Below are 23403 nucleotides of genomic sequence, written 5' to 3'. Positions count from 1 at the left end.
TCAGGGAAGATCAGCAAACATCACGGCACCCAAGAGGACCTGCAGTCATTACAACAACAGCTTACTTAGGTTAGTTTTTGTTTTCCAATTCACGAAGCAGGGTTGAGGAGACTGAAGGCTGGAAAAAAGAAACCAGTCTGCTTTCAAAGGCGGAGAGCCCAGAAAATGTGAGACTTTTAACACTTCAGTCTCTAAAAAGGAGACTACAGCTCTTGTTCTTTCAACAGGCACTGAGCATCTTAGCATCTGGGGCTTTAGGGAAGACAGCCAGCCAACAGAAGTGGGTGCACAGAGCAGATATTAACCAATAAAATCCAGGGAGAGGGGCTTAACAAGGGGCATCTGAAAGCAGGTGCCCACTGAGTCTTAGGAGAGGGGCGGCGTCTGGGAGCCCCCTGTAAAGAGGTGACAGCTTAAGGAGGGTGTCAAAGAGTGCAGTGTAACACACAACACATGCTTAGGAACAAAAAGTTACCAACAGATGACGCTAGAACCCTCCTGGTAAGCTATTAGGACTTATGGACATTTTACCGAGACCTTACAGACTCAACTCAAACACACTAAAAATTCCTGGGAGAGTCAATACTTTCTCTAGGTTACTAAACAACTCCTGAGGTAATCATCACAACTAAGACTTAAGAGTTTGCCACAGGCTAGATGATATTTTAATCGCTCTATTATCTACTTCAACCCTCAATAGCAACAAGTTACAATCATTATTACTCCCATGTCACATATGAGGGAGTCAAAGTACTAAGTATCTCGTCCCAAGTCACACAGGTGGCAAGTGGCAGACCCAGAACTCAAACACAGGTAATGCTGGCTAAAACCTGAGTTTTTTAACTGCTATACTCTTCAAAGAAGCAGTTATCAGTGAAGCTGTCTTGGCCTGAAAGACACATCTCAACAGCATTACCATGCTGATCCTGAACCACCTTCCATCTACAGTAACAATGATTTGAGACATAGATCTTGAGACTCAGGTTTGTATGAATAAGACTAGATCATATAACAGAAAAATCAGTTTCTCTGGCACTTTAAAACTAACCCCTGTTGATAGTTTGGGCATCTTGGAAATGACATTCATTCTTGCAGAAGAATAGAATATAATATACCACATATGGCCAAGGGAACTCTAGGACACTGGGAAAGTCTGATTCAGTAAGCACAGTTTGGGGGTAAAGAGAATTATGAGAGTAATTTTCTCATTGTAATCAATACAGTGTATTCCTAACAGTGGCCAGAATTTTTAAAAAGAAAGTGGAAATACTGCAGAGTGGAGTAAAATCACATAGATAATTTTAATGGATTGAAGGGTTCATAAAGAAGGGGCCTTGGGTGTGCTAGGCTCAAAAATAAGAGCCTAAAGTTTGACTTCACGATTTTCAATGCAAAGCTACTGTTTCCTGTTGTCTTTGACTACAGAAGATGATTTTTTTTTACTTGAAATTGTGATGTAGATTTAGGTTAGATCCAGGCCATTTTGTCAAATGGGAAACTGAGCCAAAGATGCTGACTGATCTTCCCAAATCTATTCAAATCACCCTGGAGTCTACGGTGAACGCCATGGATGTTAGTGAACTAAAGATAATAAGCTGTCAACCCCTATGGATTTCAGCTCTTTTGAGGGGAACCTTTATTTAGAACTTCAGTATTGACGCCCGATCCTCGGGGAGACTGTGCTGGATAAGGGACCCTGCATAGTACCTGGGTTGTCTTGTCCACTCGCCACCACCCTCGTCTGCCTGCCTTCTCACCACCTCTGGGCAACCATGACTCTGAATTGGGGTTTCTCCCTGGAAAAGTGAAAGGTATAGAGTTTTCCAGAATGTCTCATCAATAAACTGCAAGAATATTTTAACCACCTCTTTGTTCACACTACAAAGAGAACAGCCTAGTTGAAATTTTAAAGAAAGGGCATTAAGTGTGGAAGAGAACCCTACAAAAATACCATAGTAACACTAAACTCTCTATAGTACCTGTTCAACACTTACTAATTACTCATAAGGTTGAGAATCTTCAAAGAGGAACAGAATATATAAGAAATGTATGCCTGACCATCATGTAGGAGTTTATGAACCAGGAAAAGGTAGTATATTCCAGATATCATTAACCCCCAGATTTGGTAAGCATGCATGTGCCTGGTGGGTCCTCAATTATTTGCTGGATGAATGGATAAACGTTCTTGGGAGTGTTCTTAACTTTGAGACAAGTGATAATAAGCTACCTAATTTTTCTTAAACTGGCGGTTTGGGAAATTAGTTTAGCAGATGTGAAGTGGGAGGCTACGAGGAGAAGGCACAATGCGAAATGTGGAAGATATGTTAGAACAAAAATAACTGGGGAGAGGCAAATGGCAATGAATGACACCAACTCAGCACAAAGGAAAAAGCTATGCAGAAAATCATTTATTCCATCATTTTCTAACAAACGACTCTGCATGTGAATGACTTGCTAAAATGCAGCCTCTAGACCTGAACAGCTGTGCTTAGAAGAATTTTAAATACTGCCCTACAACCTTGAAATCCGATAGCTCCTGAGCCTACATCTCTAAGCTTCAAGAGAGAATCAGCCAGTTTAAAAGCATTTCTCAGGAAAAAAAAGAGAATCTTTCCACATGCTGTGTTTTCCATTGGTTTCTAGATAGGTGTTAACTGATATGGAATTGTCTCTTTCAAGATAATGGCAAGGATCAGAGGGAGAAAGAAAAGTGTGGAAGAGCCTGGTTTTAATCCTGATTTTGTAACTTTCTTAATTAAAGAAGGCCACATGCCAGGAAAATTTAACTTGAATAAAAACCTTACCAAAATGCTAGAATGTATTCTCTAAGCTATGCTTTGTCCTCCCTTCCTGGATTCATGAGAGGGGAAAAGACTGATAAGGAAAGCTGGTAGGTTTTCCCCACAGAGAAGACAGACTCAGAGTCATAGGAATCTGGTAGAATTAGAACCTTCAACGTCCATCCAGAGAGAAACGTTACCCGAGCAGATGAGACGACATAGGTGGGTGACTCTGGGGAGCAGAGTTGGGAGGAAAGAAACACAAAAGCAAAAGTCAGCAGGTGAGACAAGATCTTGGACCCGAATGAACCATCTGATGCACCAGTGTTAAGCGGGCTCCTGCAAGTCCTAAGGTGACTGACAGTAACGCAGGCTCACTGGTCCTGAGGACCTGATGGCACACCGTGGTCTCCTGAAACACTTCCAAGACCCAAGAATGATTACGAGCATGTGGAATGCAAACCGGGAAAAATGAGGATCCCCACAGCACCTTTAATCAGAAAACTCTTATAGCAGAGATACGAACCTATCAAAGGACATACAATCCCTTGTGTGCTTCTCTGAATTTTCTCTGTCAGTGCAATCCATCCTCAAAAGGTTAAAGAATCCCACTAGTTCTACAGGGAAAACTACAGTTCTGTCTCGGCAACTAATGGAAACTGAAAATAAGTTCCATTTAAGACATCTTCTTTAACTCTTAATTCTATTTCACACCGACTTAAATAAATCCTGATGAAAATGTCTTGCCAAGCATTTTTTAAAAGACAAGCATGGAAAGCTTAAGGAAGAGTTTAAAGGATAACAATATGGATGCATAAAAGATAAGAAAAAGCTCAGTAAGCAGTTCAAGGAACAAGAATCTTGTTTGCCTGGACCACAGAAAGAGTTAAGATCTATCCTCAAGCTTAAAAGAAAAAAAGAGAGAACCCATATTTATCAGCTAGTAGTTTCTTATATATTTTCTAGAGCAGTCTGACAAATCATTCCTTTCTGTAGAAGAACCCTACAGATCATTTGGTCAAGTTTACAAATTTACAGAAAACACACACTGGAATCCAAACTAGAATTCAGGTTTCTGGATTTTGTTCCTCATGTGAGTCTTTTTTGACCCAGAAACTAAAGTGAAATGCAATGCCCAGGGCAGTCTATTCTGAGGGGAGGAGAGGACAATGTCGATGACCACAACAACAAAATTCAGCAGGATCAAACACCCACTGATGAATGTAAGTACCAGCCTACATGTTCAGGAAATCAGAAGGAGTGAAAAGGATGTTGCTATCCTAATTAAATTAGATTCAGCATTCTCTACTTGGCTGCCTTTATGGGAAGTCTTGGGCTTCCTTGGTGGCTCAGCGGTAGAGAATCTGCCTGCCAATGCAGGAGATACGGGTTCAATCCCTGGGTCAGGAAGATCCCCTGGAGAAGGAAATGGCAATCCATTCCAGTATCTTTCCTGAAAACTCCCATGGACAGAAGAGCCCGACGGGCTACAGTCCATGGGGTCGCAAAGAGTCAGACAGGATTGAGCAACTAAGCAACAGCAACAAATGGCCAAGTCTGGGCTTGTGAATAAACCCTGGTTTGCACCTGGTGGATGTTTGAGATTTCTTAGCTTATACATTTAGAGGCCAACGGTGGTAGTGTGGACAGCTAGAAGCAAATCGGGACCAATTAATAAGGATGAGACTAACATAAAAACTATGCCCATGGATTATCTATTTGGTGGTTTTTATAAAAGCATTTACAAGGCTGAGGTAATACACACTAATTTACCATTAAAAATAAATATTTCAGAGACTTCCCTTGTGGTCCAGTGTTTCAGAATCCACCTTTCAATGCAGGGGACGTGGGTTCTATCCCTCATGGAACATTAAGATCCCACATGCCTTAGCGCATGTGCGGGCTTGCCAAGCCTGCAATTACTGAGCCTTACTGCCGCAACTAAGACGTAGTGCGGCCAAAATAAATAAATATTTTTAAATATTTCATAGCTTCCAGCATCTCACAATGTGACTGAATTCTCTCTTCCTGTTCCTGGCATCCCCATCAGAACCCACAGGCAGGGCAAGGCCTAGGAGCCACCCTGTACTACCTGAGCGATGAGGCCACATCCTAACCTACCTGGGATACTGGTAGGATGTCTGGGGTCCTGAGGCCTTGGAAACAGCAGGGGTTTTTCTGGCCTGTGACCTTGGACAGCACCCCCAACTCCCGCCCTGGCAGTGCCCGGGGGAGACTGGTACGGGAGCCGGCTAATCACTGTCTGAATGCAGGAGGCACAGGAGTGGCTGCTGGAAGCGGGCAGGACTCTGCCCAATCTTTAGCAAGCACAAATCCTTTGTCTAAGTGACACAGAGTCTAGGGCCAAAGGCTCAGAGAAGACTAAGAAATAGAGAACGGAAGTGTTGTCAGTGCTGACATACGACACGCTCACTGTCTGGGGTCAGAAGTGGCTTTTTCCTATCCGTTTGGAGTGCTCTGCATCCTGAGTGTCAGCTGGCGAGATGCAGGGGCCGTGAGATGGGCGGTTGAGAACCTGAGCTGGGCAGCCAGCAGCCCGGGTGTGAAACCTGGTTCTGCCACTGGCCACCTGCGACATCTCAGGCAAATTATTAATACTTCGTCCCCAGGCTTCAATTTCACCATCTGTGAAACAGAGACTATACCTTCCCTCCCGCAAAAGGCTGGAGTGAGGAGTGAATGACTGACTGTTTGAAAACTGCTTAGAACAGCACCTGACATTAATACAGAATTGCTAAAGAACCTTTTGAACACTCTGGGAGGCTGTCACTCAGAATGCATCCTCAGAGAGCGGACTGCCTTCTGGGGGCGGCAGGGGTGGGGAGGTTAGGTTTTCAAGTTGCCCATGAAAGACCGAGTGTCCCACTCTGTAACTAAGACCATCTCAAACTTCAGGCTGGCACAGAGATCATTCCCCTGGAATCCCAGAGCTTCTCCTCCCAGGTCAGTGTCAGGGACACATTTCCCCAGGAAGTGGATGCTGGGAACTCTCATTCAGCTGTGGTGAGGATGTTGGGGAGGGACATTTGTAAGGTCCTGGTCATCTTTAGGAGAATGAGGTCAGGAAGCACCCAAGGGCGGCAGAAAATACTGTGGTCCGGGGAGGGACTCTTTCTCCTGAGAAAGCTCCAAGATCAGGCATCCCTACTCTGAAGGCTGTCTCATGAGTGGAAAGAAAATCCATGACTCAGGAGCAGAGTCTGGGTGGCCCGTATAGACGGGGAGAGTCTCCCAGGCAGACTGGTAGAAGCAGTATAGACAAGGAGGGGGTGGACCCGAGGACAGGACAGGGCTGGACGCAGGCTGAGAGCCGTCAGTCCAGGCAGCAGGAGCTGCCTGGTCAGCAGCGGGTTCTCTCTTATCCATCTCATTCTTCCACCCACAACAAAAGTCTGCCACGTGCTTGTCCTGGCCACCCTCCATTTCAGATTTGGAGCACAGAAGAAATCTAAACTTAGTGCTTTAAGTTGACACTGGATTTTATGTTTCCTTAAGCAAGGCCAAAACTTTTAAAAATTTAAAGGGGCCTCCTGGGGCTTCCCCAGCAGTTCAGCAGTAAAGAATCCACCTGCAATGCAGGAGACCTGGGTTTGATCCCTGGGTCGGGAAGATCCCCTGGAGAAGGAAATGGCAACCCACTACAGTATTCTTGCCTGGAGAATCTCATGGACAGAGGAGCCTGGTGGGCTTCAGTCCATGGGAATCACAAAAGAGTTGGACATGAATCAGCAACTAAACAACAATAAATAAATAATAACCAAATAAATACAGTGCCTGCATGCTCACTTGTGTCTGACTCTCTGCTGCCCCATGGACTGTAGCCAACCAGGCCCCTCTGCCATGGAACTTTCCAGGCAAGAATATTGGTGTGGGTTGCCATTTCTTTCTCCAGGTATCATCTCAGCCCAGGGATCGAACCCATGTCTCCTGCATCTCCTGTATTGGCAGGCGTATTGGAAGCCCCAGTAAACACAGTATGTGCCCATAAAATCCAGTTTTAAAAGGGCTCTCTGTCACCTGTCAAAATAAGAAAAAGAAGGGTTGAACTGATAAGCTCTCATTTTAGGACGCCCTGATGCCTGAGGTCTTTGAACACACTAAGTACAGGCCGTCACAGCGGCTTTAGGACGCCCTGATGCCTGAGGTCTTTGAACACACTAAGTACAGGCCGTCACAGCGGCTTTAGGACGCCCTGATCCCTGAGGTCTTTGAACACACTAAGTACAGGCCGTCACAGCGGCTTTAGGACGCCCTGATCCCTGAGGTCTTTGAACACACTAAGTACAGGCCGTCACAGCGGCTTTAGGACGCCCTGATCCCTGAGGTCTTTGAACACACTAAGTACAGGCCGTCACAGCGGCTTTAGGACGCCCTGATCCCTGAGGTCTTTGAACACACTAAGTACAGGCCGTCACAGCGGCACCTACTTTTCTGCCTCAATTAGTCAACAGGGCATGTTTCCACTGTCCCGCTGGCCTGGGGTCGCAGGTCCAAAGCCCAAACATAAGGGTGCTCGTTGTCCTTCCTTAGTGAGAAAAAGCCCTCATCTTCTCTGTGCGATTTATAACCCTAATACCAATGTTCCATAAAGATTTTGCTTTTGCTTCAATAAACCCAGTCTGGGTATTTCCTTCTTCAGCAGGCTCACTGGAGCCCTGGCGGGGACCACCCACCCAGGTTCCTGCTTCAGAGGAACGGGGCCCTGCAGGGCAGTGGAAGGACAGGACATCAGAGCTGGGTCTACTCACTGCTGAACTCTTGAGCGGCCTGTTACACTGTAGCCACTATCACACATGGCCAGAGGCTACTGTTCTGGACACCACGGACACAGAACCTTTCCATCACTATAGAAAACTCCCTGGGCAGTGCTGATTGAATCTCCCTGAGACCTAATGGCCTCACTGGTCAAACAGGGGTAGTGGCATTTTGTCTGAAGGCCTGGATTCAGCCCAGATTCCACCTTCACAGGGCTCTCCCAAGAGCAGCCATACACAAAGTTCTGAGCATCTATCTAGAATGATTACTCTAACAGGAATTGTTGTTCAGTCATTTGGTCATGTCCAACTCTTTGCAACCCCATGGACTGCAGCAGACCAGGCTCCTCTGTCCTCCACTGTCGCCCAGAGTTTGTTCAAATGCATGGCCGTTGAGTTGGTGATGCATTCCAACCATCTCATCCTCTGTCATCCCCTTTTCCTCCTGCCCTCAATCCTTCCCACCATCAGGGTCTTTTCCAATGAGTTGGCTCTTTGCATAAGGTGGCCAGAGTATTGGAGCTTCAGCTTCAGCTTCAGCATCAGTCCTTTCAATGAATATTCAGGACTGATTTCCTTCAAGATTGATTGGTTTGATCTCCTTGCAGTCCAAGGGACTCTCAAGAATCTTCTCCAGCACCACCATTTGAAAGCATCAATTCTTCAGTGCTCAGGCTTCTTTAGGGTCCAACTCTCACATCTGTATATGCTACTGGAAAAAACCATAGCTTTGACTATATGGCCCTTTGTCGGCAAAGTGATATCTTTGCTTTTTAATATGTGGTCTAGGTTTGTCATAGCTTTCCTTCCAAGAAGCAAGCATCTTCTAATTTCATGGCTGCAGTCACCATGCATAGTGATTCTGGAGCTCAAGAAAATAAAAGCTGTCACTGCTTCTATTTTTTCTCCTTCTATTTGACATGAAGTGATGGGACCACATGCCACTATCTTAGTTTTTTAATGTTGAGTTACAATGAAACACTACTCAGCCATAAAAAATGAAATAATGCCATTTGCAGCAACATGGATGCAACTAGAGATTATCCTACTAAGTGAAGTCAGAAAAAGAAAGACAAATACCATATGATATCACTTATATATGAATCTAAAATATGACACAAATAAACCTGTCCACAAAATAGAAACAGACTCACAAACATAGACAATAGATCTGTGGTTGCCAAAGGGAGGGGAGGTGGGAGAGGGATGGATTGGGAGTTTGGGGTTAGCAGATACAAATGATTATATATAGAATGGAACAACAAAATCAACAAGATTCTACCGTACAGTATAGGGAACTACATTCAATATCCTGTGATAAACTATTAATATTAATATAATGGAAAAGAATATAAAATAGAATGCATATATATATACATACACACACACACACACACACATATATAACTGAATCACTTTGCTGTATGGCAGAAATTAACACAATATTTTAAATCAAGAATATTCAATAAAAAATTACATAAACATTTTAAACAAAAGAACAAACTGGGGTAAATGAATGTAATTGACAAATAAAGGGCTTTATTCTGAATGTATAAAAAGTACACAAAATCAGTAAGAATAATGCTAAAACTAAGAAAAAAGAAAAAGAAAAACTGAGCAATGCCCAGGAAGTGGGACATTGACAGGAAGGGGCCTCTCCGATGTAAGAAATATTCCATTTCTTAATCAGAGTGGGAGATGCACAGGTGTGTACATGGGTAAAAAGTCACTGAGTTCTACCCATGTTCAATGTCCTTCATACGAAGTATGTAATATCTCAACAAAATGTAAAAAAACATTTAAACCAAGGTATTCTTCATCAGCAGCTAAATATGCTTTGTCCATCATACAATGAATGTAAGAGGACAGAAGTGAGTTAGAAACATAAAAAGTGAGTTATCTTGATAAATTCTGTGAAACTTGCTCTGCCAAGGTGACCTACACTTCCTGTACCGTGAACAATAATGAAATAATTGGGCAGCAGTACTGTTTCTCAGCGACCTCATTAAATTGCTCTATAGGCCATCCTTCCCCACCTTTTAGGATGGGCACCAGAGTTTCCAGAAGCTTTAGTTATAAGAACAATCTCTTCAGTCAAAATGTCTGATCCAATACATGAATTGAAGTTCCATTTCAGTCCAGAATACACCAGTTCCCTCCTGGCCCTGCCTGGCTGGCCTCAAGCCTGGGACCCCACATGGAAGGCCCCTTCTCTTTCCCCTACTTCCTCTCTGCTTTCTTGCTATCACTTCTGACCTTCCAGGGGAAGAAGGTTTAGCCTGACATACTGCAGCAGGTGGAGCCTGGTCCTGGTTCCCTCCGGACATGGCGGATGGGACAGTGCCAAGCTCCTCCTTTTGTGGCATTTGTGGGGTTTCTGGAGACCTCTCTGACAGAGACTTAAGGCCCACTACCCGACTCAGGCTCTCGCTCACGTCTACCCCAGTGTCGGGCACACTCTGGTACTCAGTTCTTAAAAGTGAATGAGTGAAGGAGGTGAGAAACAGAAAAGGGAGTAGCAACGTTCCCTCCACAAACTCTTTCGGGAAGGAGATTTTAACATAACTAGGTCGTTTTTGTCTGATCTTACACTTTTAAAATATGTAGGCTAATTCCCTTTAGCTTGCAATTAAGAAAATAAATGATTGTTTCATTCTCAGGTACTTATTATTCCATTGGTGCCCACAGTCTGATGAAGTGAGTTGCAGCCTGTGGACACAGTTGCAGGCTCTTTTATCAATGCCATTACATGCTTTGTAATAATCCACAAACAAATGGACAGAGTATTTTTTGCAGAATTAGTTGATCAATAAGACAACTCAGGAAAATCAAAATTGCTGTAGATTGTACATACGAGACCTTCCATAGATACTAGAACACAGATCTGAGTTGTTTATAGCCAGCCTCGAAGTCCCTCCCCAACTTGGCTGTACACAGAGGACACAGGCAGAAACACTAATTTGAAAAGATACATGCACCCTAATGTCCACAGCAGCACTATTAACAATTGCCGAGACACAGAAGCAACCTACACCAACAGATGAATGGATACAGAAGACGTGGTGTATATTATATGGACAATGGAATACTACTCGGCCGTTAAAAAGAATGAAATTTTGCCATTTGCAGCAAGATGGATGGCCTTGGAGGGTATTATGTTAAATGAAATGTCAGACAGAGAAAGACAAACACTGTATGATATCACTTATATGTGGAATCTAAAAAGTGCAACAAACTAGTAATACAACCCTGGATCTATAACACAGTAGAGTAGACTCACAGATACAGAGAACCAACTAGTAGTTACCAATGGGGAGAGGGAAGGAGGGAGGCGCGATATAGGAGTGAGGGGTTAAAAGGCGCAAACTACCATGTATAAAATATGCTACAAGGATATATTGTACAACATGGGGCATACAGCCAATATTTTAAGATAACCATAGAGTATAACCTTTAAAAATTGTGAATCACTCTATTGTACACCTGTAAGTTATAAAATATTGTACATTAACTATACTTCGATTAAAAAAAAAATTAAAGTTCTGCAGTCCAGGAACCTGCAGACACCTTGTAATCAGGAATTGTGTGAATGACACATAAGGCTGCCCAGCATGACACCCCCAAGGAGGGTGTGGACACCCCGTTGAAAACACTTTGTCTACTCAGACTTTCTATACACACAGCCTTGATTTCCATTAGTGGTTGTAGTCTCTGCCTTGGCTGACTTGGGAAACTTTAAAGGCTAGAAAATGACTTTCTGGAGAGAATGAACAACAGCAACATTAAAGTGTAAACAAAACAGCTATCACTGGGCAGTTACCACGTAGTCAGCATTGCAGAGCCAGTGAAAGGTGATATAAAGATGAATGAGGCAAGGCTCCCTGTATGGAGGGAGCTTCCAGGCTGGTTGGAGGGAGAGGAAATGTACATCTCTCCTGTCCTTAGCTGGGAGGGGCTGCACCTATGTTGTACCTTATGTCCTTCATGCTTCTTAATTCAACATCACCTTTAATTCTCACCACAGTCTTAGGTAAGGGAAAACATGGATAGCTGTTCTCTTTTTTAGAAGAGGAAATTAGCCCCCAGAGAGTCTGAGTAACCAGTTCAGGGACCCAGAGAAGACACAATGGTAGAGCTGGAAGAAGAACACAGCCTGGCCCCCCACCCGCCCCCATCCCCCCACCAACTCTGGGCTGCTGATCCATAGACAAGTGCGTATGTGAGAAACTCAGCTCGTCTTGTGGCTTCACTTTCAACATGGAAGGAGAAAAATGAGTGAAAAAGCATGACAAGATGAGGAGAAATTAGGGGAGAGTATATTCACAGGTGAGAAATTCTAAAATCAGGAAAATATGAAACATTTTAGCCTTACCAAATACTAAAGAAAAGCCTAGGAGAGGAAGTGGCACCCTAACACTACATTTGGGGGCATGGGGAGAGCTGAAGGTGACATCCTAGGGAAGTTTCTATTTCTCTGGAGACCCATACCTGTAATTCTGCAGTTCTTTATTTCTCCTGAAATAAGTTCAGGATAGTATCTGCCAACATGAGTTACCTTTGATGAGAACTGAGAAACAAATGCATGATCTCTAATACTTTATAGAAGACTCGATTTTCTAGATTATTTGTAGACAAATTTGCATCTTGCTGTTTCACTGTGGTTGTTTTCTACAAATTGCAATGGTGCCCCCTAGTTAGTCTACCATGTGAGGAAAAATGCAGTTGTGAGCATGCTGTGCTGCTTTTTGAAATGCGTTCAACTCATTAATTTTCTTATAAAGCTACTACTTCAAAACAGTCAAGTTGTCACAATAGTGCTGCATTCTTCCTTAAATGGGCTCAACTGGTACTGAATGAATCAGATAAGAAAAACATCCTCTTGTCAAGCTCCTCATTTGTGATGTGAAAACCAGAGACAACAAAGATGACAGGGGATTTCTCTGTCGGGACTCCCCACTTCACTTCAGTGATTAATAATTTGCCTTGCAATGCAGGGGACATGGGTTCAGTCCTTAGTCAGGGGATCTAATGTCCCACATGACATGGAGCAAATAAGCCCGTGGGCCACAACTAGAGAGAGCCTGTTCATCACAATGGAAGATACCACGTGATGTAATGAAGATCATGTGTGCCACAATTAAGACCCAACGCAGCCAAATTAATTAATTAATTAATTTTTAAAAACCCCTCAAATATGGGGGTTAACTGACAGAGTCAGACTAGAGCTCAAGTTTTCTGACCAGCAGTCTCAAGTCCCATTACCTCTGTGAGAGTGCTGCTGCTGCTGCTAAGTCACTTCAGTCGTGTCCGACTCTGTGAAACCCCAGAGACAGCAGCCCACCAGGCTCCCCTGTCCCTGGGATTCTCCAGGCAAGAACACTGGAGTGGATTGCCATTTCCTTCTCCAATGCATGAAAGTGAAAACTGAAAGTGAAGTCGCTCAGTCGTGTCCGACTCTTCGCGACCCCCTGGACTGCAGCCTAGCAGGCTCCTCCTTCCATGAGATTTTCCAGGCAAGAGTACTGGAGTGGGGTGCCATCGCCTTCTCTGTCTGTGAGAGTAAATACCTTTAAATAAACCTGGAGAGTCAAAGCTATGGTTTTTCCAGTGGTCATGTATGGATGTGAGAGTTGGACTGTGAAGAAAGCTGAGCGCCAAAGAATTGATGCTTTTGAACTGTGGTGTTGGAGAAGACTCTTGAGAGTCCCTTGGACTGCAAGGAGATCCAACCAGTCCATCCTAAAGGAGATCAGTCCTGGGTGTTCTTTGGAAGGACTGATGCTAAAGCTGAAACTCCAATACTTTGGCCACCTCATGCAAAGAGTTGACTCATTGGAAAAGACCTTGATGCTGGGAGGGATTGGGGGCAGGAGGATAAGGGGACGACAGAGGATGAGATGGCTGGATGGCATCACTGACTCAATGGACATGAGTTTAAGTGAACTCCGGGAGTTGGTGATGGACAGGGAGGCCTGGTGTGCTGCGATTCATGGGGTCGCAAAGTCGGACATGACTGAGAGACTGAACTGAACTGAACTAAACTGAAACCTGGATAAAGGCTTGAAGCTGTTAATCCTTCTTCAAGGACCATGGTGGTCACCTTGCTTGGGGGTCTATCAAGTCGGGGGCCATGCACCTACCTCCTCGGGTGGTGGCTGGCTGGGGTGGTGGCTGGCTCGGGTGGTACTGCAGTGGTGACAGGAGGTGGTGGGCACACAATGTGGTCTCCAGGACCATGAGCTGAAACCAGGTCTGTCTATTGGAACTGTTTACCAGCCCATTACTAAGAGCCTGCCTTGACCTGCTCTTGATAACAACCCATTAATTGATTCCATTCTCCATTAAGTGGTCATGACTGAATGCTTTACAAAGCTCTGGTCTGTGTAGTGATCGCATAGGAAATAGAATGAATTTGGGGAAAGAAAACACTTTAATTTTAATGACATTTTAATTAAAATGTCATTAAAATTGAACTTAATGACATTTTAATTGTAATTCCAGTTGGATAAATAGAGAATTTTGTTTAAAATCGATTACCATATGAAACTCTAAAACAGTGCTTTAAGTTCTTATCATGCTTTTCAAAATTCAGAAAAGAGAATTAAAACGAAAGTACTTACTTTCTCAAAATATTCAAATAGCAACTTCTCTTGTAGCTTGAAGTGTTGTTACCAACTTGTAATTAAACTTAAAGTCTAAGCTTTGGATCCAGGCCATGAGGTGTAATTAAAAGCACTCTGGCTTTAGAAATGGACAGGCCTGGGCTCAAGTCCCACCAAAAGCAAGGCAGTAAAGCGAGGAAGGGAAAATGGACACTGAAGCCAGTAAAAAAATGTCCTAAAGCTCTTTTCCAATAAGCAGAAATGCTATGGAAACGCCTGCACCTCACACACTGACTGAGATGGTGATGGAGAACTCACTTGAATGAGGAAGATGACAGGCCGTGCACATGATGAAGTTATACCAGGACAATCCGACACCAACCACACATCATAACAATGCACTCACACGAGCAGGCAAAGTAAGAAAAGACAAGTGAGTGAGTGGTAAGGACTGCCTTTGGCACATCAGGGTCTAAATTTTATACAGTAATCCTGACAGGAGAGAAGACTGGATACCTGAGCAGCTTTACTGTCCACACGTGTAGAGATGTACCACTTTGATGTAGAGAGGGTCTGGGATGCTAAAATTGATTGCAAAGTGCTTTCCCATGTATAAGCACATCTGAAGTGACAGGCTGCAAAGTATCTGAACTGTCCAAATAAAAGCTAAAACCTAGGGTGCTTTTTGTTGCACATAGAAGATTTTATTTCCAAGATGACAGCTTCATTTTAGTCCATTTCACCCACACTTGGAAGGGGAAAAGGGTTTCCTAGGAAATTAACCATGCACCATTTCTTATTCTGCCTTTGCTTTTCTAATTAAGGATTCAGGTTTGTGGCTGCCTTTCCAGCCAAGTTCACTCCGAACTGGCAGACTCAACTCTCTGGGACTAGGACTTGAGCTCTGGAGTTCAACAGTTCTTGGTTCAAGTCCAGGTTCTACCACTTAGAAGTGCTGTGACTTTCGGTGCTTCATGTCTGGGATTCAACTGTAAGATATAGACAATATAGACAGCAAGTTCGAGTTGGCCTGTAGAGTAGGTGTCCAGTAAATTTTCGTACCCTCTCCTTTCCATTTACAGAATCTTCCTCCTAGGAGTCTGCTGCATCAGACGAAACTTTGCACCTGCTGCCTTTAGTCATCTGTTTGACCACCTATCTATCTAGGCTTCCCTGTTGGCTCAGTGGTAAAGAACCTGCCTGCCAGTGCAGGAGACGTGGCTTCAATCCCTGAGTCAGGAAGATCCCCTGGGGAAAGAAAATGGCAGCCCACTCCAGTACTCTTGCCTGGAGAATCTCATGGACAGAGGAACCTGGTGGGCTGCAGTCCATGGGGTCACAGGAGTTGGGCAAGACTTAGTGACTAAACAACAACATCTATTTATCAATCATCTCCTTCTGTCTATCTAGGGTGCTTTTGGGTTAGAACTAAAGGCCATTTGGACACAATCTGAATTAAGAGACTCTTGCTCTCATATCAATCCATTTTCCATTCCAGTAGCTAATGGCTTGGTGCTATTCAGCCTGATATTGCCTGTATGCACACATGTATACCTGCATGTATAATGTAGCTGTTAAGTCAGATGATAACACTCTACTATAAATCTCTTAATTATAAGTGATGGATTTAGTACACCAATCTCTTCTATCTATGAACTGTCATTACCAAAAGTAAAACAACCCCAGTCTACTGTAATTTGAATTGAGGTACTTTTCTAGCTACTGTAAGTATTATACGTGAATTTTGAGGGACTCCTGTTTGAGATCATTAGAGGAAGAGGGTGCTGGGGATTGATAAAAGGGATAAAAGGAAAGTGAGGCTAACAGGGAGGTGGGGTTAGAGTTTTTGAGGGAAGACGTGGAGGAGAGGAAGGAGCTGGGACCAGGGAAACCTGGGCTGTGACTGGTGCTGTGACTGCAAGTCTTGGCATGAACACGCAGGGCCAAAGCTCTGATTGGGGAAGAGAACCACACAGCATCTGCTCAATTTTGTCTATCAAAACTACTCTGCATCTCCAAGCCACTGTCAGACTCAGGAATCAGAAGCCAAGACTCTGAGTCAAAAATCAGAGATGACAGGATGGATGGTCAGGTGGCAGAGAAACATCACTACATGTTTTATCTGCAGTGAAGCAAAAGGGATTCAAAGCAGCTCACTGAGGTTGTGGAAAAGAGAGACCAGACATTTCCAACGAGCTAAGGATGGTTCTCTGAATTTGAGTCATATAGGATCCATTGTTATTTATCTAAGATGTACAAGATGAAGTGCTTACAGCCTTTACTGACGTGCTGTACTTGTTTTTATTTTAATTACTATTTAGGAGCTGTCATGGGCCAGCTAGTGGTAAGGTCCACATCCCACTTGTTCCAGTTAGTGAACTGTCCTGCCACAGGGTTTTCAGGAGCCTGGCCCTCGCAAGACTGTCTCTGATGAACGGTCATTACCAAGGACCGGGCAGTAGGCCTGTGACGGCCTCTGAGAATATAATGAAGTGAGGCATGGGAATTCCTTGCATTTTTCCCCTCTACTCATTAGCTAACTCGCACTTCATATGTTTCCCATGTGCTGATCTGAGCCATGAAGGGCCCCCTTCTCTCTCCACAACTCCCCTTTCAGGGTGCTAGCCAGCCTGCGTCAGGAAGGCCCACTGCTTATTTGAAAAAGCGGGGACGCTGTTTGGCACAATTCATGCCCTGAATCAGTGAGGCAAAGGGGGCCCTTGCTTTATTTTGTGGAATGGTGAAATGGATATGAAGTCTATAAGCTTGCACTGAATACGCACAAATAGAAAACAAGTAGGTGTCCTGTCAGCATGATGCAATTTAACAACAGAATACAGTAGACTCTTAAGAAACAGACTCGAACTGTGTGGGTCCACTTGTATGCGGACTGTTCTCAATAGTAAGCGCTACCACACTGCACAGCCTGAGGTTGGTTGAATCCGTGGATGTGGAGGAACCACATACATCACAGGACCACGGGTACGGAGGGCCAGATGTAAGCTACACGCAAGTGTTCCACCGCACAGAGGGCTGGCGCTCCTAACCACCACGTCGCTCAAGAGCTGGGACTTCCCTGGGGGTCCAGTGGCTAAGACTTCACACTCCAAATGTAGGGGGCCCAGGTTCAATCCCTGATCCGGGAACGGGATCCCACATACCTCAACTAAGAGTCAACTGTACTAGAAACAAAACATCAAAGGGTGTGAAGGCAAAAGTGTCTTCTGAATCAGGCTGAGGAAACACCCCCGTGTCTGGTACGAGAATGCTGCTTGCTTTCAGGGGCACCTGCTGTTCACCTCCATAAGGTACCACTCCAACTGACCCAACTCCACTTAGAGACAGGGCCCTGTGAACAGCGCTCCCAGGTGGCAGGGGACAGCTGGCAGCCACAGTGGGTGCTGTTCCGCAGAGATGAGAGAAGGGGAGTCCTGCCCCACTTCCTGTGTCCTGCCCTTGGAAGAACTGAACCACTCGATGGTGGTGGTACACATTTGCTTGCTTTGACCTGCAGGCCCACCTTCGAGTTTCTTCCCCTCAACATGCTCTATTTCCAAGGTTTCAAACTCTACTTGAAAGCATCAGGAGGTGCTGTTAATGATTTTTAAAGCTGGTGTTTAAAAAAATCCTTGAAAGTAATTACCGAGGCTACTCAATTACCTGTGCGTGCTTTGAGACCCAGTGACGGAGAACGTTCAGTACTCGATTGGTGGCTGTTCTACGTATAATAAACTCTTTGTCGCATGTTCTCTCGGAGTTGTTAAATCCTTGGGAGGAAAAGAAACACACATGTTGTAGTTAAAGCCAATCCCTGGGGACCTGGAAAAGGTCACTTATTTTGGGACACTGCTTAATGCCACTCACAAATGACACATCTTGGCAGAGGAGTAAGTGGCTTCAGCTGGTCGTGGATTCTGCTTACTTACCTATGATGCCCTCAGAGCTCACCACATAGTTATAGGTACAATTAAATGAATAACGTACACATATTTATTAATGGCCACTGATTAAAGCTACAGATGGTCTAGTGACATTTCCACTTAGGGCTGTCCTGTTGTATCACATAAAGCCAAGAGGAGTTTTAACAAAGTATTTGAGCCAACATTAGTTTATACTTTTGCTCCAGAGTCATATAACCACAGGTATTTTCAATATTTGCAGATGGATAAGCTCATACCTCGGAGAAGGCAATGGCACCCCACTCCAGTACTCTTGCCTAGGAAATCCCATGGATGGAGGAGCCTGGTAGGCTGCAGTCCATGGGGTCGCAAAGAGTCGTACACGACTGAACGACTTTGCTTTCACTTTTCACTTTCATGCGTTGGAGAAGGAAATGGCACCCCACTCCAGTGTTCTTGCCTGGAGAATCCCAGGGAGGGGGAGCCTGGTGGGCTGCCATATCTGGGGTCGCACAGAGTCGGACACGACTGAAGCGACTTAGCAGCAGCAGCAGCAAGCTCATACCTTGACTCACAGATGATATAAATACCTTGTTGTGCACTCACATATTGAGAAGTGGTATAGCACAGTGGTTAAGAACATGAAGGAGCTTCCCAGGTGGCGCTCGTGGTAAAGAATCCGCCTGCTGACACATGAGACGTAAGAAACTTGGGTTCGATCCCTGAATCAGGAAAATACCTCGGAGGAGGGTATGGCAACCCACTCCAGTATTCTTGCCTGGAGAATCCCATGGACAGAGGAGCCTGGCGGGCTACAGTCTATAGGGTTGCACAGAGTTGGACATGACTGAAGCAACTTAGCACACAAGGAAGTAAGAACATGAACTCCACAGCCAGACTGGGTTCAAACCCCTGTCCTCCCACGACCTAAGTTACAGCCCCTCTTTGGTGATCTGCTTCCTCATGTCCTGAATGGAATGAGTGTATCAACTGCAGAGACTTTTTGGAGATTAAGTTAGTTAAGCATTTAGAGTAGCACTTGGGAAAACAGTGAGAGCATAATAAATGTTAGCTATTACTACAACTCAGTTTTGGGTCAGAGTCTTCATCTCTGTGCCAGCCTATGTTTCTACCTTGGCCACCTCTTCACTATCAAGAAACTATTTTAATATTTTCTATTGATTCTCTATTTTAAAAGATTTTGCTTTCCAATCATAACTAAGTGACTTGTTTCCTTTAAAAATGAATTCAAGGGGACTTCTCTGGTGGTCCAGTGGTTAAGAATCTGCATTTCCACTGCAGCGGGCCTGAGTTTGATTCCTGGTCAGGGAACCTTGATCCAACATGCCGTATGGTATGGTCAAAAAAAATAAATAAAATAAATAACTGCCATAATTTTTTTAAAAATGAATTCAAATCTCATGTAACTTCACTGGGAAAGTTCTTAAAAGTTGTCCACATTCACTGATTTCATTTCATCTCCTACTCACTCTACATCCTACTCCTAGCTTCTTATCCCTTCTTACCACCAAAATAGCTCCCACTAAACTCACCAATAACCTCCACATTTCTACAACCTATTCAATGGACATGAACTTAGGCAAGCTCCAAGAGATGGTGAGGGACAGGGAGGCCTGGCATGCTACAGTCCATGGAGTCAAAAAGAGTCAGAAACGACTTGGCAATTGAACAAACAACAACTTATCATCTCTCCATAGGAAATCTCATTTAATAATCACCTATAAAAAATTACTCTCATAATTACATCCCTAGTTTTCTTCTCTGGACTCTGGATCCATGAATCCAACTGCCTCTTAGATCGTTCAAAAACCTCAAACTCAACACATGCAAAAGGAAACCCCCTGGCCTTTCCAGCAAACCTTATTCTCTTCTGGTGTTCCCCATCTCAGTAAAGGACCACCACCAGCCATCCAGTTATGTAAGCCTGGAACTTTGGAATAGTTCTTGGCCTGCCTCTCTGCTTCTCCTCGATAGTTCTCCCTGCTAAATAAATCTCAGTTTTGTCCATGTCTTTGTATTTACAAAGCCAAAACTGGCACTGAGCTCTAGCAATTCTTAGTCAGTCTCCTGACAACAGCCTCCTAACTAGCCTCACTGTCACGCCTGCCTCCTCAAATTTCTTCTCTTTTCTGAAGTCAGAAAGATCTTCCAAAGGGCAAATTAGATGTGCCCTTGCCCTGTTTAAAGCCCTTAATGACTCTCGGGATAAACACAAAACTCCTTAACACAGCCTTCAGCATCTTCCATGGTTTGGCTCTCAGCTCCCTTCCAGCCTTTTCTGAGACCTTATTCTTTTCACAATTTCCTCTTCCAATTAACCACCCTTCTTCAGTCCCTCATCCTCACCCCAGGGTCTTTGTACATTCTGCTCCATATCTGGCCCAATTATCACTTCGCTTTTCACTCAGTTAAAGCCACTCTTACTTCACATCCCCAAAAAAGCCCTTAAGGGCCTGAACTGGGTAACTCCGTCATTGCACATCTCACAACAACATGCACATTTATTTCCGGACACTGGCCATATTTGCAATTTTACGCATTTTATCTATATGATTATCTGATCAGTATTTGTGTCCTCCATGAAGACAGGGATTGGGTATGTTTTTGCTGAGCGTGAGCACTTATGTGGCATGTAGCAGAAGCTAGACACAATATATGTTTGCTGAATAAATGAATGCAAGCTTGTATAGTAGGAAATCAGTAATTACTGAATGTGCTATAAAGGTAAGGGTGATTGAATGAAAGACTGAATGGACAGTCCTCAGAGCCTACCAATGAGTTGGACCAAAAAGTGCATGCACTTCTAAAAGCCAGAGGTCCCTTCTCCATACTCCTCTTTGAACATGGACAGGTGTCTTCCACCCACTAGAAGACACTGTCAGAGGATGCTGATGTGCTCTTGGTAAAATAGATATTTAAAAAAACAAAACAAAAACTTTTTGATATTAAAATCTTAGAAATTCTGGGGAAAATATCATATCTTTTTAAATGCATGGCTGAGTTCTCAAGAAGATAAGGAATTTTCCAGAGTCAAACACAGAGAGACTTGAAAATAAGAACTAAGTCTCTGAACGACTGCTCTGAGAGGAGAGTAGGTTACCAGCCTTGCTAACAGGAGATGTAGATTGTAAATCCACACGACTCAAGAGAAGAAGCCCCAGGGCCTTCAGGAAGTGTGGGTGACAGAATTAGAAGTGACTCCCACATAAAGCTGGAATTCTCATCAGACCACCCCCTCTGCCCAAGAGAGAGAGGATTAGGAAAAGAAATTCTCCAGCCTGCACAAGGAGGAAGTTAAGAAACTTGACTATTTTAGCCTGGATCTCAGGGGAGTGAATCCCCCTGCCGAGAATAGGTAACCACAGGCCCACCTCAGGTAGGTTTGAAGCCCAGAATGAACCATTACTGGGTGGCCATGGCCAGCGATAACTCTGGCGCCCTGACAAAAGCATACAAACCTCTCCAGAGAGACATGAGCTTACCCTCAGCCTTTACTGGATGACCAACAAGAAAGACCCTTAAGAAAAACTCACAATTCCAAAGCACAAAACAAATAAGCCATCCACCATAAACAAGGGTCCAGAGACACAGGGATCAGGAACTCCCCACCTCATCCCACCCCTCCACCACTACCAAAAATTTCAAATATCCTAAATTAGGATGCTTATAAAGACTAAAGATATAAAAGTGTGAACTAAAAACACGTGAAAAGAATTTAAAATATTTTAAGTTTTATAAGATCCACATAAAATGTCTTCAAATTAACAGAATTATTCTTTAAATTATTGCTGAAAAATAGACAAGTTGAAATTTAAAACACAGATTTGTTAGTCACTCAGCTGTGTCTGACTCTTTGCCACCCTATGGACTATAGCCCACCAGGATTCTCTGTCCATGGAATTCTTCAGGCAAGAATACAGGAATGGGTAGCCATTCCCTTCTCCAGGGGAATCTTCCTGACCCAGGGATCAAACCTGGGTCTCCTGCACTGCAGGTGGATTCTTTACCTGTCTGAACTACAAAGGAAGCCCAAAACATGGATAGAAAAATATAAATAAACACGGGTTAGACCCAGTTAAATAAAGAAAGGAGCAAACTGTAAAAAGATCTGAAAATTTGCAACCTCATGGATGGTAGCCCACCAGGTTCATCTGCCCATGGAATATTCTAGGCAAAGAATATTGGAGTGGGTTAGCCATTTCCTCCTCCAAGGAGTCTTCCCAACCCAGGAATTGAACCTGTATCTCCTGTATTTCCTGCATTGCAGGTGGATTCATTACCCGCTAAGCCATCAGGAAAGCCCTAATCAGCTGCAATACAAAGAGCTAAAGAGGTAGAAAACAGGAAAGAGGGGAGATAGGTGCTCTGATTGGGAGCATGAACCCATGTGCAAAATTACATCAAGATCCCATGTATCAGCTTAGCACGTAAGAGTCCCGTTAAGGCAATTTCAGTTCATGAGTAAGCTGTAACTCCACTAATAAAACTTGACCTTCAGGATTTACTGGAGATATCCCCTCAGAGAGATGGTTTATGTATCTGGTGTCGGGAATTTCTAAATTGGCAGTTTAAACAGAATTGATAAGAGTACTTCTAAGATCAAAGATGTCCATCTGTTGATCAAGCAATGAAAGATGCCCATTTTTCACAGACTTTAAAGCTCTTTGATCAGAACAACCATTTTTTGCAACTTGCCAGACTTCCTCCTTATTGTAAGCCACCGTACAAGCTGGGGGCTGCTTGAGCAATATTTATTTCCAAATTGAAACATGAACCACACAGCCAATTGGTGGTGATACCCAAGTAGAAGCCAATCTGTCCTATAGTCATGGATCCACCCCCAAGGGGTTCTTAAGGCACTTTTTGTAAAACCAAACAGAAACTCTTTGTGGAGTTTTACAAATCTTTCCCTTTTCAAGTGTGACGGCCCAACCAAACTCTACAGATGCCAAGAGGTTTTATTTTACTAACATCACACGTGTGAAATACCGCCACCATGAAATTCTTGTCTTTCCAATTCATGCATGGTTTTTTTTCAGTTGTAGGCACCGGTCAGATGGGCTAATTTGGGCAACAAAAGTCATCTAGAAAAGTGGTAAGAAGCAAATCACCGTGTGTGTGAAGTTAAGAATGAGATTCAGCTTTATGGTCCTTCCCCCAGACACCTCATGAGTCATTCTCTCCCTTACAGCTGGTGGTACATATGACATCTCTCTCATTAAACTATACATTCCCTGGTGAAGGGATTTTAACTCAGGCATCTTTGTAGGCCCTTCAGTTTTGCACACAGGCACTCAGCAGTTATTTTTCTTAACAAAAACTGCAT

General features: G+C 43.9%; 1 protein-coding gene across 1 annotated transcript in view; it reads right to left on the bottom strand.

Annotated features, from left to right (window-relative positions):
* Window positions 1–23403, bottom strand: part of RASGRF2 (Ras protein-specific guanine nucleotide-releasing factor 2) — a 267751-nt gene that overhangs the window by 37379 nt on the left and 206969 nt on the right. Inside the window, exon 18 of the mRNA XM_010863390.1 lies at window positions 17818–17924. Within this exon, the coding sequence (XP_010861692.1) occupies window positions 17818–17924 (107 nt within the window). The remainder of the gene's footprint in view (window positions 1–17817; window positions 17925–23403) is intronic.

This window comes from Bison bison, unplaced genomic scaffold, assembly GCF_000754665.1.
Source record: "Bison bison bison isolate TAMUID 2011002044 unplaced genomic scaffold, Bison_UMD1.0 scf7180017864490, whole genome shotgun sequence".
In the NCBI taxonomy this organism is placed as follows: domain Eukaryota; kingdom Metazoa; phylum Chordata; class Mammalia; order Artiodactyla; family Bovidae; genus Bison; species Bison bison.
This window is presented reverse-complemented; position numbering and strand designations above follow the sequence as displayed.